The 16,416-nt window shown below is 41.0% G+C and overlaps 2 protein-coding genes across 3 annotated transcripts in view; one reads left to right on the top strand and one right to left on the bottom strand.

Annotated features, from left to right (window-relative positions):
• The window catches only part of PFN2 (profilin 2), a 59,884-nt gene extending 51,448 nt beyond the window's left edge, over positions 1-8,436 (top strand). Inside the window, exon 3 of one of the 2 annotated variants that reach the window (XM_033958812.1) lies at positions 6,354-8,436. In XM_033958812.1, coding sequence (XP_033814703.1) covers positions 6,354-6,451 — 98 coding nt within the window. In that variant the 3' untranslated portion in view covers positions 6,452-8,436. Of the gene's footprint in view, positions 1-6,042; positions 6,312-6,353 lie in introns of those variants that run through there. The other variant, XM_033958813.1, reaches the window with a different exon arrangement.
• RNF13 (ring finger protein 13) overlaps positions 7,684-16,416 on the bottom strand; it is a 155,118-nt gene continuing 146,385 nt past the window's right edge. Inside the window, exons 9-10 of the mRNA XM_033958811.1 lie at positions 10,346-10,426; positions 7,684-9,565 (exon numbers count right to left, since the gene is read on the bottom strand). Of these exons, the coding sequence (XP_033814702.1) occupies positions 9,210-9,565; positions 10,346-10,426 (437 nt within the window). The 3' untranslated portion in view covers positions 7,684-9,209. The remainder of the gene's footprint in view (positions 9,566-10,345; positions 10,427-16,416) is intronic.

The following is a 16,416-nucleotide window of genomic DNA, read 5'->3' as shown; positions in this document are numbered from 1 at the left end:
TAACAACTGTTACGGTAAGTAACATTGCTATACTAGCAGATAAATACTAAAATGCCATGCATTATGCCGATCTTCAAGAAAGGTTTGAGGTGATATCCGGGAAACTATAGACCGGCGAGTCTGACCTCAGTACTGGGAAAGATGGTAGAGGCGCTGATAAAGGACCGCATCATTGATCACCTTGATGGACACAATCTGATGAGGACCAGCCAGCACGGCTTCAGTAAGGGAAGATCTTGCTTGACGAACTTGCTGCATTTCTTCGAGGGAGTAAACAGGCAGATAGACAAGGGTGACCTGGTTGACATTGTATATCTGGATTTTCAGAAGGCATTCGACAAGATTCTGCATTAACGACTACTTCAAAAAATTGTGAGCCATGGAATCGAGGGTGAAATACTCACGTGGATTAAAAACTGGCTGGCGGATAGGAAACAGAGTGGGAGTAAATGGACAATATTTGGACTGGAAAAGTGTCATGAGTGGAGTGCCACAGGGTTTGGTGCTTGCACCCGTGCTCTTCAACATATTTATAAATGACATGGAAATTGGTACGACGAGGCGATTAAATTTGCAGACGATACGAAGTTATTCAGAGTAGTGAAGACGCAGGAGGATTGCAAAGACCTGCAACGGGACAAACACGCTCAAGAAATGAACCATGGCATGGCGAATGAGGTTTAATGTGGATAAGTGTAAGGTGTAATGCATGTCAGTAACAAAAATCTTATACACAAATACAGGAAGTCTGGTGCAGTACTTGGAGAGACCCCCCCCCCCCATCCAAGGGTTCTGAAGGAATTAAAGGAGGAGATAGCAGAACTACTGTGCACAGCAAGTTTGCAACCTATACCTGAAAACAAGCATGATCCCAGAGGATTGGAAGATAGCCAACGTCACACCCATCTTTAAAAAGGGATCAAGAGGTGACCCGGGAAACTACAGACCGGTGAGTCTGACCTCATTTCCGGGGAAAATGGCGGAAGCACTGAAAAGAAAACGTCGAACATTTTGAAAGAAACGAACTTCTGATAACCAGCCAACATGGTTTCTGAAGAGGGAGATCGTGCCTAACTAACTTATTACACTTCTTTGAAGGAATTAACAAATGGAGGGACAGAGGAGGCCCTATAGACATCGTATACCTAGATTTCCAAAAAGCCTTTGACAAGGTGCCTCATGAACCTCTGCTCCGGAAACGAAGAACCATGGGGTGGACGGAGAAGTAAATAGATGATCAGAAGCTGGTTGGCGGGTAGGAAACAGAGGGTAGGGGTGAAGGGCCACTACTCGGACTGGAGGAGGGTCACGTGTGGTGTTCCGCAGGGCTCGCTGCTTGGGCCACTGCTATTTAATATATTCATAAATTATCTAGAAACAAGGATGAAGTGTGAGGAGATAAAATTTGCGGACGACACCAAACTATTTAGTGGAGCTCGGACTAAGAGGACTGCGAAGAATTGCAAAGGGACTTGAACAAACTAGGGGAATGGGCGACGAGATGGCAGATGAAGTTCAACATTGAGAAATGTATGAGAAATGTAAATAAAGTATTGCATGTGGGAAGCAGAAACCCGAGGTACAACTATACGATGGGAGGGATATTATTGAATAAGAGTACCCAAGAAAGAGACTCGGGGGGGGGGGGGGGGTAATGGTGGACATGACAATGAAGCCGATGGCACAGTGGCCGCTAAGAGAGCGAATAGAATGCTATGTATAATCAAGAAGGGTATTACAAACAGAATGAAAGAAATTATCCTGCCGTTGTATCGGGCGATGGTACGGCTCGCATCTGGAATACTGTGTCCAATATTGGGCGCCGTACCTTAAGAACGATATGGCGTTACTCGACAGGGTTCAGAGGAGAGCGACATGTCTGATAAAAGGGATGGAAAACCTTTCATACGCTGAGAGATTGGAAACTGGGTCTCTCTTCCCTGGAGAAGAGGAGACTTAGAGGGGATATGATAGAGACTTGCAAGATCATGAAGGGCATAGAGAGAGTAGAGAGGGACAGATTCTTCAAACTTTCAAAAAATAAAAGAACAAGAGGGCATTCGGAAAAGTTGAAAGGGGTCAGATTCAAAACAAATGCTAGGAAGTTCTTTACCCGTGTGGTGGACACCTGGAATGCGTTTCCAGAGGATGTAATAGGGCAGAGTACGTTACTGGGGTTTAAGAAAGGATTGGACAATTTCCTGCTGGAAAAAGGATAGAAGGGTATAAATCAGGGGTGTTCAACCTGCGGCCTGAGGGCCACATGCGACCCACTGAAGTGTTTTGTGCGGCCCCAGTCGAGGACAATACAGTGTTTTCCTCTGCTGCCCCCGGGTGTTTACCGTCTTGCCGGCTCCCTCCTCTGTCTTGCTGTAGAGTTTGCACGTTTGTGCAGCCCCAGAAACTTTTTTTTTGACCAATACGGTCCAGTGAAGCCTAAAGGTTGGACACTCCTGGTATAAATAAAGGATTACTGCACAGTTCCTGCACCTGTTGGGCCGCCGCGTGAGCGGACTGCTGGGCATGATGGACCTCAGGTCTGACCCAGCGGAGGCATTGCTTATGCTCTTATGAAAAGTCAATGAATCCATTCGCGGAATGTGTGGTGACAGTGAAAAGAGTGAACAGAATGCTAGGAATGATAAGAAGGGGATCACAAACGGATCGGAAAAGGTTCATGCTGCTGTACCAGGCCATGGTATGCCCTTACCTGGAATACTGCGTCCAGCACTGGTCGCTGTACATGAAGAAGGACACAGTACTACTCAAAGGGTCCAGAGAAGAGCAACTAAAATGGTTAAGGGGCTGGGGGAGTTGCCGTACAGTAAGAAATTAGAGAAACTGGGCCTTTTCTCCCTTGGAAAGAGGAGACTGAGAGGGGACATGATCGAAACATTCAAGATAATGAAGGGAATAGACTTAGTAGATAAAGACAGGTTGTTCACCCTCTCCAAGGTAGCAAGGAGTTGACAGGGTGGTGACTGGATATCCTGGTAGAACAAGGACCAACATCTAGTCTCTGATTTCTCTGAAGGAATACTTTATCACCTTCCCCATCAGATTATTCCTTTCTGGAAGATCCCTTTTCATTTTTCCTCCTCATTGTTTTTTTTGGAAAATAGGGCAATATAACAAGGCTATTTAGTGTCAGGTGATCAAACTTTTGATGAAAGATGGCAAAGACTAGAGTTTTGAAGTCTCTAAGTTATTTCTGGAAGGATTTTTCTTAAGCTACTTCACATTTCAGGGCAGAGTGTGATTCAGGGATACAAGGAGTAGTGTGCATAACTATTTTGGTCATGGTTTAGTTTTTGAGAGGTTCTTAAGGCAGCAATTCCCAGAGGAATCAAGGGCAACTTGTTGATATAGAACTTAATGGTCAAAGTGGCTTATATAATATACATTTGCAGATATTTTTGTACCTGTAACTAGCCCACCCAGACTGCAGGAGTTCTCATAGGCACTGTTTAGTCTGAGGACACTGGTAGTAGTGTGCCCCTTCTCTGAGTACCTAAACATTGGTATGCAGGTCAGAGCTCCTACACTCTTGGTAAAGCTTGGGTGCCCCTCACTTGTCTTGACTAGTCTGGCATAGACAACAAAGGGGACATTAGGACTTACCTGCCAATATCCTTTGAGTCCTGCCAGACCACTCCAGAAACCACCTTGGAAACATGGTGGTTAAGAATTATTGGTCTGAAAAATTCAGTCATTGTTCTAACCCATTTTGTGGGTAGGTATTTTCCTTCGTGTATGGAGTACATGCCTGGGTTAGTGACGCAAACCGATTTTGACTGCAGCAGGTTGGTTTTGGAAGCGAATTGGAAACCAAAAATCAGAATTGCCTAAAAGTATCCTTAGCTTTTGATTTATAAGAACAGAACAGGGGGTGGCCAAGATGGCGGCGGTGAGCTATGCGTGTTGAGATCGAGCTCTGGGATTTGTGAATTTTTTTTCTTCTTAAAATGCCTCACACCAAGCGCAAAGGCACAATCCGAACGTGGCCCTTACCTTCAGATTCATCTATGCCAGACGTTGCTTGACTTCACTGCTAGACCTCCTCTTGATGTTGGAGTGCGTGGTGCCGTGGCGTTGCCCTCCCGGGACTTGGAAGGCAAGCCAGAGCCAAAAGTCTCTCTCTTGCCTCCCGACCACTCTATTCCTCTATGCCCCGCGACGGAGACGTCTGAGCTTGAAGGAAGCCCTGATACCGAAGTGGTTGCAGGAGCATTCCTTCATGAGGGAAGCACAGCCGGATATGGAGCCGCAGTGAAAAGAAAACAGCAAGGAGCTGAACATACCACCACAACTCCCTCGGAGGTTTCCCTTGTGGAAAATGGAAGGGACGATTCGAAAATCCACGGAAGAAACAGCAAATTTGGTAGGCAAAGTTAACTCTTTAGTAAAAACAGTAGATGGCATTTAAAAAAGACACAGAATTGAAGTTTTCAAAAATCAATGAGGATATTACATCTTTAAAATCAGTCAATGAAACTTTAATAAAAGATAAATTAATGATACAGAAGAAAATAGAACAATTGGAAAATTATAACAGGAGATTAAAACTTAAGGATATTGAATTTTCCAAAAAATTGTTATGTCTCCGGTTGAAATGTTTAGAAATTACCTATCACAGAATTTCAACTTCACACCTGAAATTTTTCCTCTGTTAAATAAAATTTATCTTCCAACTTCTTTAAAAAAAAAAAAAAAAGGTGTTGAAGCAATTACAACAGAGCCCGACTCAGGCTCAAATGGATCTAGGCAATATATCGGAGATATTGGCATCATCAACGGTGCAAATTGTGGAGAGGGCAACTGCTTGCCTCGTTTGTGCATTCCTGAAGTACTTTTTCATTATTGTGTTTAAATCTTGTTGAAAAACAGACTCCTTTCATGGGACAACGGTTTGGATTTACCCTGATGTTAATAAAGAAACCCAAGAGAGGAGAAAACATTTTCTTAATATGAGGCAAGAAGTGAAGGATTTGGGAGCAAGTTTTCAACTAGCATACCCATGTAAATGCCTCATTAAATATGTTGGGTTGAAATATACTTTCTTGGTTCCAGACCATTTGCGGATGTTTCTGGATTTAAAGAAGATCACCAAGGGTTAAATTGGTCATTAAGTTGATATAGAGGAGTATTCCCGTTAATGCCTATTAATAACAATGATTTTCCTGTTTGGTATAAGTCCTTTTTGTTTGGAGCCACCTCACTGTAAAAATTTATGTTGAGGTCTAAGAAGTTATTATTGATGTTTAACTTATAAAATGTATTTCCTTATACTTTGTTTCCTTTCGTTTTACTTAAACAAGTGTTTTTGCTTGCTCTGTATTTCAAAATTATAATAAATAATAAAAAAACAACCAAAAACCAGAACAGAATAGCCTTATTGGGTCAGACCAGTGGTCCATCTAGCCCAGTATCCCATCTTTACAGAGACCAATCCAAGTCACAGTACTGAGAAGCTGAAGGCAACATAAGCCCTGTAGGGAGTGAAGTTGGAGCTTTTTCTCTGGCTCCATCTGTAGGTAAGGAAACATAACCCCTTTTGGTCTGGCAGGACTGAAGTCCAAAATGAGCAGGTAAGTCCAAAATGAAGAATGTAGTAGATCTACTGTGCCCTGTTTAAAATGCCATAGGCCCAAGTTTCTTGGCTTTCTTTTTACTTTGCAGTTAGGTGTTTACCTGATGTTTTCTTGAATTGATTGCTTCAGCCACCTGTTGTAATACTTTTAGACACTAGATGTATGCACTGCAAGTTTCCTACATCCTTTTTTAAAACCTAAAAAAAACCCCAAACACCTAAAGAATTTAGAACCATGGCAAACCTGAACCAGTATCTTGCGTTTTTTTTGTCAAATATATTGAATATCTAAGTTAAACTGACTTTTTTTAACTTATAAAGCTGTGCTTTTTTATAATTATCTCCTACTTCAAATAAATTTACCTTGCTTAAAGTAACTAATGCTGCTTCTGTAACTTGCTTTTTTTCTGTCTTCTGCATGTTTAAATCCTTTTCTTTCCCTTTTTTTCCAGTCTTGGTCTTTTCAATGGGCAAAGAAGGGGTCCATGGAGGTGGATTGAATAAGAAGGCATTCTCGATGGCAAAATATTTGAGAGACTCTGGGTTCTAGTTAGACAGAATTGAGTATTAGGGAAAAATTGCTACTAAACTTTCCTGGTGGTGAACATAATGCCTTTATCTTGGAAACTTTATTAGCAATGCAGGACAATGGGCTATAAACCTGTGTCTCCTTTGTATCCCTTGGTTGGTGGGGAAAGGTGTTTATTTGTTCATCATTATTCATCTTTATTCATCTTTTTTTTTTTTCCCTTGTGTACTCCAGCATTGATTTTTATCATGGCAAAAGAAGGTATCCATGGAGGGCAGCTCAACAAGAAAGCATATGAAATGTCTGCATACCTGGGCAAGCTTGGATGCTAAGCAGCCTTTCCCCATCTTGCTGTCAACCGTCATCACATCCAGTTTTGTTCGCAAGGCTACCAGACTGTGGATGGTAGTTACGTGTTTGTTTTTTTTACCCATTTTTCTGATGTCATGATCCTGATTATCCTTTTGTTAATTTAACCACTATATATATACATATATAAAATTCCATGTTTTCACACTATCTCAGTACACAGATGATATGCATGAGATGTTGGGTAGGGGATATGCCAAGTTTGAGAATTGCTTTTCCTAGCAATTAATATTATACTGATAACTAAGACTTCAAATTTTAAATAACAAAGTGCCGATTGTACAATCTCTTAATTTGATCAATGCCTTTTCAGCACTTTGAGCAATTACATAGCTCATTTAGTCTTCCTTTTTTGTAGAGCATGGTTGGGAGAAAAGTGCATGCATATCTATCTTTTTTTCTTTCTCTCCCTACCTTTTTCATTTCATGGTTTGTTCACATCTCCTGACTTTCATACAGTGCCTCATCTGTTCAGCTTTCTAATACCACAATTTAATTTAGAGCTGCAATGTCTTGAATTAGTTTTAGTATTGCACTTTAAGTATGATCTTAAACTTGCAGGCAAAATGCTTGCTTCTTGATAGTGCAATTGTAAAACTGCTTCAGAAGGTGCAATTTGTATTTCTTCCTGTGATCTTGGCTCAATCATCCAGGCTTAAGGATCAAGTACCAAACCATTCTTAAAGGAAGTGCAAGATTTGCAGCATAATGATTTTACTCCTCGGAGTTTCAGAAATCCCTATAGCACCCTTTCTAAGTATCAGCGTTCATAAGAGGAAATCACTTAACTCTTCATTTGAAGTGGTGGTTCATGTAATACTTGGGTCCTTACCCGAGACAATGTTAAAGTAAACAAATGGATCGGTCACCTTTTTTAAGGCTTAATTTTCATAGGCTAAAAATCATAGCAACCAAGTGGTATCCCCCCCCTTTTTTTTTTTTTTTTTTTTTTTTAACAAATCTAAAATATCCTCTAACCATTCTTGAATAATTGTGTGACTGAAGATGCACCAACTTTAATTCAGAAAGCCTCAAGACTAAGAATCTGGTACCCTTTTTTTCTGAAACTAAAAGGCAGGGGCAAACTAAATTCACCTGTAACAAGCACCTCAGAACGCAAGGCTTGGTATATTTGATCTTTAAGGGGAAAGGATATTCTCAGTCAGTAGCTAGGCTGCTTTTTTGCCAACTCTTGTTCTGTAGTTCAATTGTACAAGGCTGTAATAGACATAATCCCAATATAATCATGCTAAGTATGTCCAGTTCCAGGTTTTCATAGGACCAATTTTGTTTGCAACTTGGGATTTTGTATTTATCCTTGTAGAAAAGATAACTTAGCCACCTTTTGTTAGTGGTAATAAGACATCTGACTAGATGTTATATCAGTAATTGGTAACATGCATTTATAGCTTTAATACCCATATTGGATAATGTGGTTTTCTTAATCTTGCAAAAGCATTTCTAAATCAAAATATTTGACCTGAGACCCATGCTGCAAAAAGTGGAGTAAACTTCCATGTGCTCTAGTCACCAGATGTGTATTGACTGTCTGTTTTTAAGCATGGTACTAACTTAAGTCCATTTTGAAGAAATTGCATTCTGTATACAAAAGAACAAATGAGATGGTATTGTTTAGAATAACTGACTTGGCTGTGTTGTGATAATTTGTACTCTGTGCCATATTCAACAAATGAACTGTTACAGCTTGGAGTTGGATTTCAAGTGATTGAGGGCATCTTTTGAATGGCACTGCTATTGGGACATTCTAGTATTGCTTCTATTGTTTGGGCCTTGTGGATTATGTACAAATTAAAACATCTTTTGTTCATTTCTTTCCCTGCACTTTTGTTACATCTGGGATACAGTAACTCATTTTTAATATGCATTTCAAAAAATGCCATAACACCTTGTTTACAGACAGATGAAATAAATTTATTCCAACCAAATATACACTTTTAATAATGTGTGGTTCTTTTGTGTAATGAGTGCTTTTGAAATAGATTTTTAATAAGACAGAGGTAGGAGGCTTAACCAGTTCACTGCAGTACAAATGATATGTTAATGGTATTAACAATGAACTAGATTAGCCATGTATTCAAGGTTGCTTCAACATATTATGCCATATTTAAATACTAAATGATCAGGAACTCAAGCCATTTAACACGGACATACATATTATGCCAGTCTTATGTATGAATGTCCTATATTCTTTACATACCTGTAGATTACAATATGTACATACAATTGTTAATACCTACTTCTGTACAAATATACAGGAAAAGACTACTCCATGGTTTTGCTTGCTGTCTCTTATTGCTCTGAAATTAAGCAAATCCTGGGGATATTCCATATAAATTAAATCAATAAAAGAACGAGACTAAATGTCCCATTATCAGCTATTTTCACATTCACTTTGGTGTCCATTTTGAAAATGTACTGGTCTACTTTGTAAAGCTCTTTTTTGTTACTGGATGTTTAACCCATAACCAGTGATTACCTGTTCTAACTGACAAAATTGCTGCAGATCGTCTTTTTGCCTTAATTCCTTATTTGAGTAAGATAAGCACCAGATCAGATTTTAACTATTAGTTCTGATAAAATATAGTGCTCTTGAGTGGAGGGGGGGGGTGTTGGTACCTACATTTCTTGTATTAAGAGGAACAATAACTGCAGTATGGGTTCAACCATTATAAAAGTAAGACAGCATTTACTTGTACAACTTCAAACTACATTGCTGCTCGGTTCCAGTTCAGCATGCTGTAGCTGAACCACAATGCTATCCTGTTCTGCATCACTACTGTCGGTAACTCCATTGTTGTCATCTTCATCATCTTCATACTCTGAAGATTCTGCTGCATTGTGCTGGGCATGAGAATCGAACAAAGCCCCAAAGGACTGAGTGGCAACGGATGTTAAAGGCCTAAGTAAAGGAGTGTGTTCTGAAACTTCATTTTCTTCTTGACTGCTGTCAGAGTCTGAATCTGAATCCTCTTGTGACAGAACAACCTTTTGTTTACACACTGGACAGGTCTTTTTAGTTTTTGTTAGCCATGGGTCCACACACTTGGAGTGATATGCTGTATGTTGGGGGGTGGGAGAAGAAAAAAAAAAAACTCTGCTCAATTACTAGGGCCAGACAAATTACAATCAGTTTGACATGCTTCAGAAGTAATTCTAAAGTAGTTACCTGAGTCCAAACTTCATCAAACTGAGTTTTTTCCTAAACAGTATGCTCAAAGCAAAGAAGCCCATTCAATACACAATTAATTGGTAGACCACTTAATAAAAAGAACCCTAAAAGCAGTGGGCCCAGCAAAAATTCTTTATCTACTTAGCCTTAAAATATAATTCACCATTTGTTTTGAAATAGTATTAGCTACTAATATAGAATAGAAGTGGGCGATTAGTCTCACTTTGCATGTTAATTGTTCATCTTATTTCAATTTTGAGGCTATTTGTTCAGTGATTAAGAGATTTCAAAAAATGCTTTTCAGCAGTTTACAGCACTGTGGGGGATATGGATCTTTCTCTAGACTTTTAGCTTCTTTTTTATTTTCTAGGGCTCTGATATGCCGGTATACTAGACCAGTATATCTTAACTCTGTCCTGAATATGCATGAAATTAATTTGCATATACTAGAGGCAATGTATGCAAATTTCTTTCATGCATATTAATTGTGGCTATCCTGAAAACCTGACAGGCAAGGGCCTGAAAATTGATGCCATGTCTGAATGATGTGTTGAAAGTGCCTTTATGCAAGACAACTTAAGCCTTTCCTTTTAGGCATTAAGTCTCACAAGTTGCATTTTTCCACAGTTAAACATTTTATGCATTTAAATTCAGAACCACAGAATACCATGAGAGCAAGGAAGTAATCTGAGTTTATCACCCTCTTCATATTCATCCAGGCAAATAGGACAGATATCATACTCATCACCTGCAATAGAAAAATGCAATACAAAATTACTAAATAGGCTGGGAAAGCCCTATGATAGGAATAGACAGTCACTTTCAGCATATCCATACTGCAAATGTATGGGTAATGTCCTGAGAACTTGGCTAGCTGGTGGTGCCCTCAGTGGTTTGGAAAGCACCATTGATTACATTAGTTTGACAAACACTATACTTAATGTAGAGCAGGGGTGTCCAACTTTTGGCTTCCCTGGGCTGCATTGGCTGAAAAAATTTTACTGGGGCCCTGCAAATACTGCCACGCCCTTGACCGGGGCTGCATAAAATACTTCACAGGGCCACAGGTTGGACACCCCTGATGTAAAGTCTCTACCATAGAAAATGTCTTGAGGGTAATGGAGCTGGTGGGGAAAACTTTAGATCAGTGTTCTGCAGAGGGATGTCCATGCCTGTTCTATAAGCATTCTGTAGAAGGTGCCAATCACAGCTTTTCAGCTCCTCCGCTATCTCTGCTGACCTCTTCAGTTCTTCCTTCTGAAGTTGAGAATGAAGGTGTTCTATCAGTTCCCTTTTATTTCTGCAGTATTTTTACAGTCTCTTTTGGTGGTTTTATGCAGCTCCAGGACTGGTTGTGCCTGCTTGGAGAGGAGCAGACATTGCACCTGGCAGATGCATCTTTCAGGGATCTGTTCAACCAGCCTGCTGAATATTTGTGGAGCTAAGGGTTCCAGGCTGTAGGGCCATTCCTGCACTGCCTTTTAGGCTGGTGGCCTAACTTAGGCCAAGAACCATTTTCTTTCCTGCTTGCATGGAATTTTGCAAGCTGTGTGTGTGCTTAGATAAGGTCATCTTTACCAGCACTGGGGCCTCTTGCTTCTCCAGTGGAATGTGTGTAGGGGAGAGACTACACTTGCAGAATTTTGGGACAATTTGTGCCTGGCCCTTATCTTTAAGGCATGATTTGTGGTTTCATCTGATGCTGGCAAGCAGGCTTCATCATTCTGCTATGTGACTGAAGAATGCCCCTGCAGAATGGGCACTAAGTGTGTATGGGGGGGGGGGTCACTTTAGACAGAGATGAGATGGGTGCTTAGACTTGCGTGGCTTCCTGTACTACCCCAAAAAGAAGTAGAGAGAGTGAGAGACTGAATTCAGTGACCTGCAACCTTTGCCTCTGTATGACAAATGAAGGACTAAATTTTACTGTCTGGCAATGCTGTAATCTGTCTAAGACCAGCAGAACCTGGGCACACTTCTGCCCGGGAGAGAGAATTCTTCATACCCCTCTACACACTAAGGGTGAGAGCAGCAATTCCTCTACTGTTGAGCTGGTTAAACAGCTTTACAGGGCATTTGGGGGAAAGGGAAAGGTTTATGGGTTGTGGTAATTTAGTTCAGTTATAACCTTAGCTCTGTGTTTTTCTGTCTCAGATCTGTTTCTAAATGCATATTCTGTGTCTGATCCAGATTTACTAAGGGTTTGTGGATGTTATCTAGCAGTGTTTTATGTTATACATGTATCTAATCCTTAGCATTGTTGTATGCCAGAATTAATTTTTCTATGAAATGCTAAAATTCTGAATAAAGGCATTCTTTGTATCTCTTGGTCTGGCTTACCGTAATGAAGAAGCTGGAAAACATTTGCTCCCTGGATTTGTAATTTAGTGTGATCCCTAGACCCATCTAACTTAGGACTAATTACTGATGATTAGTTTATAGCCCTAAGTATTCTACAGGGCCCTCAGCATTTGGTTGCCTCTTTGACACTGTCAGGAGCTTGAGTGCAAGATGTTGGGCTTCAATAGCATCCTTTGGGCTACTTTGTGCCATGTAGTTTCACCCCCCCATCCCTTTTTGGTAGTCACTGCTACCCAGGGCAGTAGAGGTTCAGTCTAACTAGCAGCCTGAAGCTTTTGCAGGACAGCTGAGTGGTGGCTGGAGGTAGAAAATATCTCCAGATCTAGCTTGCTCAAGGAACAGAGGCAGGCTGCAGCACCTTTTCCCTTGTACATGGTCTGTTGGGTAAAATCAAGAAAAAGGGGGGTGGGCAGGAACTAAAACTGTGTTTTGACTTTCTACAGCTAGAGCCCTGTCCACACCCCAAAGTACTATTGGTAGTGAATTTTGGTCAGCACTGAAGCTTTAAAATTGTTTGGCACAAAAATGCTGCTAAAATGGCCATCTTGGATTTCTTATTTTTTCCTTCCCCCTCCATTTGCCTCAAAATTGATATATAGTAAATACAAGAAATGTGTACACTTTAGTACATTAATTGTATGTTGAATATTTGTTTGACATTAGTGGATGGAGTGGGCTATAAATTTTCTATTATACCTTATTTGCACTTGCTAGTTAGCTAAAGAGCACCTGCACAGGAAGGAGGGGTGTGAACTTCAGCCTTAGCCCCTTGCAGTCCTCTAGGGCTTCAGAAAAATTGATGAGCCTGGCCGAGGGCATAAAATACTTTCTAGAGTTCCAGGACAGTGTTTCTGTACACCAGAAGGGTATAGAAGCTTTACAGTCCAAGAAAAGGCATCTGTTCCACCCTAAGAGATGATGAGACTTGCCCTTTACCACAGAGGGTATTAATATGAGCTGGCAGGCTTATGCACAAGCTATATGAATGTGAATAAGAGTGTTCAACACCCTTAATTCTTACAATTTCTAAGGTGTTTCAAAAGAAATTTAAACATTGAATACAAAAAGTATTTTAAGTGTACTCAGAGACAGCAAAAGTATTACTAGTCTCAGATTTAGGTTCAAGGTATAATCATTGCACACAAGGTTTTCTTATAGTAACAAAAGCTCCAAAACATGAATATGAAAGAGCTCTCTTTTTCTTAGTTTGACAAAATCAGGGTTCTGACATGGACCATGTTTTGACACCTTCAGCCTTTTTAAAAAATTGAGGTTTTTTGGATAAACCTTTGCATCAGGTTCCCTGAAGCAGGTGTTAGTGAGGCTTATGTACAAGGCAAAAATCTACTAGTCCAGTTCACAAGCAAGTGGACCAGCACACAGACTTTGCTGGAGTCTGAGCACTTCCTCAATAAAAGCAGAGTATTCGGACTATGATGGTCCTTCAGACAGGGACTCAGAGGATGAGGGGTCAGATCTGATCCCTTTACTGTCCCAAAGTGAGGCTTCCCTGATGGGCTTCCCATTCAGAGGATCAAGAGTTATTGGCTATAGATCAGGGAGACTAGGTCCTCAGCCCTAATGGAGATCATTACTGAATCCCTCAGAGATGAAAATAGACCTTCTGTAAACCCCATGGCACCTAGACATGAGGGTTTTAATTACAGAGAGAGACTACTGAAGGCTCCCTGAGTGTGGCTAAACTGTATTCCAGCAAAAGTAGATTCCCTGGTAGCCTAGGTAATCAAATGCACTTCCCTACCCAGTAGGAAAATTGCAGGTCCTGTCATAGAGAGAACAGTTTCTCCAGATTGCAGAGGCAGGAGTGACTTTGCACACAGTTGGTTTCTTTTAACCATAGGTTGTTTCAGCATTCCATATTGACCAAAAAGAGTGATTGCCAGCATTTCACCCAAGAAAAAGGACAAGGTTTTAGATGGCAGAGTGCTATTATGTTATCTGGAGGTAACCAATGAGTTTTGTGTCTCAGATCATTTTTTCATGTTAACCAATGAGGTGACTTTATATATTGCGGCAATATATAAACAGCAAACAGGCACCATATAGCTTTACAATATTAGAGATTTAAAAAGAGTACAGAGAATAGCTAGTGATTTAGAGAGAAGTGAATAAGGACTACACTAACAGTTGGTTAAGATTTATCAACCAATGAGGTGAGGCAGCCTGCTTTCAAGGCTCCCATCTCTAGCTGGATTCCTAAAACTATATGCTCTGCCTACATCATTTGTGGCAAACAGCTTGGCTCCTTGAAGGTGTATTCAGCAAGAGGCATGGCCTCCTCTTGGGCAATTCCACCCAAAGAGATTCATAAATCAGCAATCTGGTCCTCCCTGCATACTTTCACCAAATTCTACAGGGTGGACACAGCAGCACAGGACAATACTGCTTTTGGGTCCTCAATACTATGAGCAGGCTCCCCTATTGCACTGGAGAAAGAGTAGGTTCTTACCTCGATACCTTTTTCAGTAGAAGGAATGAATTGCTAGGTGCAGGGTTCAGCATACATCTGGCACACCTACTTTCTGACTCCAGCCTAATAGTCAGCTTCACAGTTAAGATTGCCTGTCACTCAGACTATAGGATTATGAAGATTCTCTATCTATACTTAAAAGCACGGAATGTTTTGAGCTCCATAAAATGTGCAGGCTGTTATATTCTTGTTTAACTTGCATTTTTCTTGCATGCAGGTTTCCCTCTCAGAGACTTAATGTTTTTCCTTGCATTACTGTTCATTTATCTGAGCAGATCAGACACTTGCCATCCCCTCTTTTACTAAGGTGCACCAAAAACTAACACCAGCTCAATGGTGGCGTTAGCATCTAGAGCGCACGGCAATGCAGCGCGCACTAAAAGGAGCCCTTGGTTTTGGGGAGTCCCTGTATCCTTCTGTCTATTATAGGGCTGTCACTGGCTTTGGTATGAACTGAAGAGGGCAGCAGCGACTTGGGGAGGGGGGGGGGGAGTGAGATCTGAAAAGCTGTGATTAACAGCACCTGCAGAATACTCACAAATAAGCAGACTATGCATCAGTTCAGCATAGCATTCCTATCAGCTGGAAAAGATATCAAACATAGAAACATAGAATATGACGGCAGAAAAGGGCCTTCAGCCCAACAAGTCTTCCCACTCAAATAACCCTCCCCCCTAAGTTCTTCTTTGAAGTGAACCCACATGTTGATCCCATTTGTTCTTAAAGTCAGTCACATTATTGGCCTCAACTACCTGAAGTGGAAGATCATTCCAACGGTCAACCACCCTTTCAGTGAAGAAGTACTTCCTGGTGTCACCATGAAATCTCCCACCCCTGATTTATAGCAGATGCCCTCTTGTTGCCAGTCCTGTAAGGAAAAAGATGTCTTCTTCCACCTCAATACGGTCATGTCACCCCTCTCTCTGCATTCCTCGAGAGAGTATAGCTGCAACTTACCTAGACGTTCTTCATATGGGATATCCTTGAGTCCTGAGACCATCCTGGTTGCCAACCATTGAACCGATTCTATTCTCAGCACATCCTTCTGATAATGTGGCCTCCAAAATTGTACACAGTATTCCAGATGTTGTCTCACCATTGACCTGTATAGCAGCATTACCACTTCGGGCTTTTGGCTGACAAAATTTCTCTGGATGCAACCCAGCATTTGTCTAGCCCTGGATGAGGCTTTCTCCACTTGATTGGCTGTCTTCATATTTTCACTAATGATTACTCCCAGGTCCCATTCTGCAACAGTTCTAGTTAAGGTTTCACCATTCAGAGTGTAGGTTCTGCATAGGTTTCTGCTACCAAGGTGCATAACTTTACACTTCTTGGCATTAAAACTCAGCTGCCAAATAGTAGACCAGTGCTCCAGTAAAAGTATGTCCTGTGTCATAGTGTCGGGCACGGTACCTCCGCCCACTATGTTGCATAATTTAGCATCATCGGCAAATAATGCAATTTTACCCCAAAGTCCCTGAGGCAGATCTCGTATGAAGATATTAAATAGGATTGGACCCAGGACCGAGCCCTGTGGTACTCCACTGTGCACTTCTGACTTTTTAGAGGCAGTACCGTTTACCACCACCCTTCGAAGTCTGCCACTGAGCCAGGGTTTAACCCATGCAGTTAATATTTCTCCTAGCCCCAACAAACTCATCTTGTTCAAAAGTCTACGGTGTGGGACGCTATCAAAAGCCTTACTGAAGTCCAGATACACTACATCTAAGGACTCTCCCTTATCTAGTTTTTTGTTATCCAGTCAAAGAATCTGATCAGGTTGGATTGGCAGGATCTCCCCCTTGTAAATCCATGCTGGTGGGGATCCCTCAGTCTTTCATCGTCCAGAACCGTATCTAATTTATGTTTAATCAGTTTCCATA

The sequence above is a fragment of the Geotrypetes seraphini genome, chromosome 9 (assembly GCF_902459505.1).
Source record: "Geotrypetes seraphini chromosome 9, aGeoSer1.1, whole genome shotgun sequence".
NCBI classification, from domain to species: domain Eukaryota; kingdom Metazoa; phylum Chordata; class Amphibia; order Gymnophiona; family Dermophiidae; genus Geotrypetes; species Geotrypetes seraphini.
The sequence above is the reverse complement of the archived record's forward strand: the minus strand, read 5'-3'. Positions and strand labels throughout refer to the sequence as shown.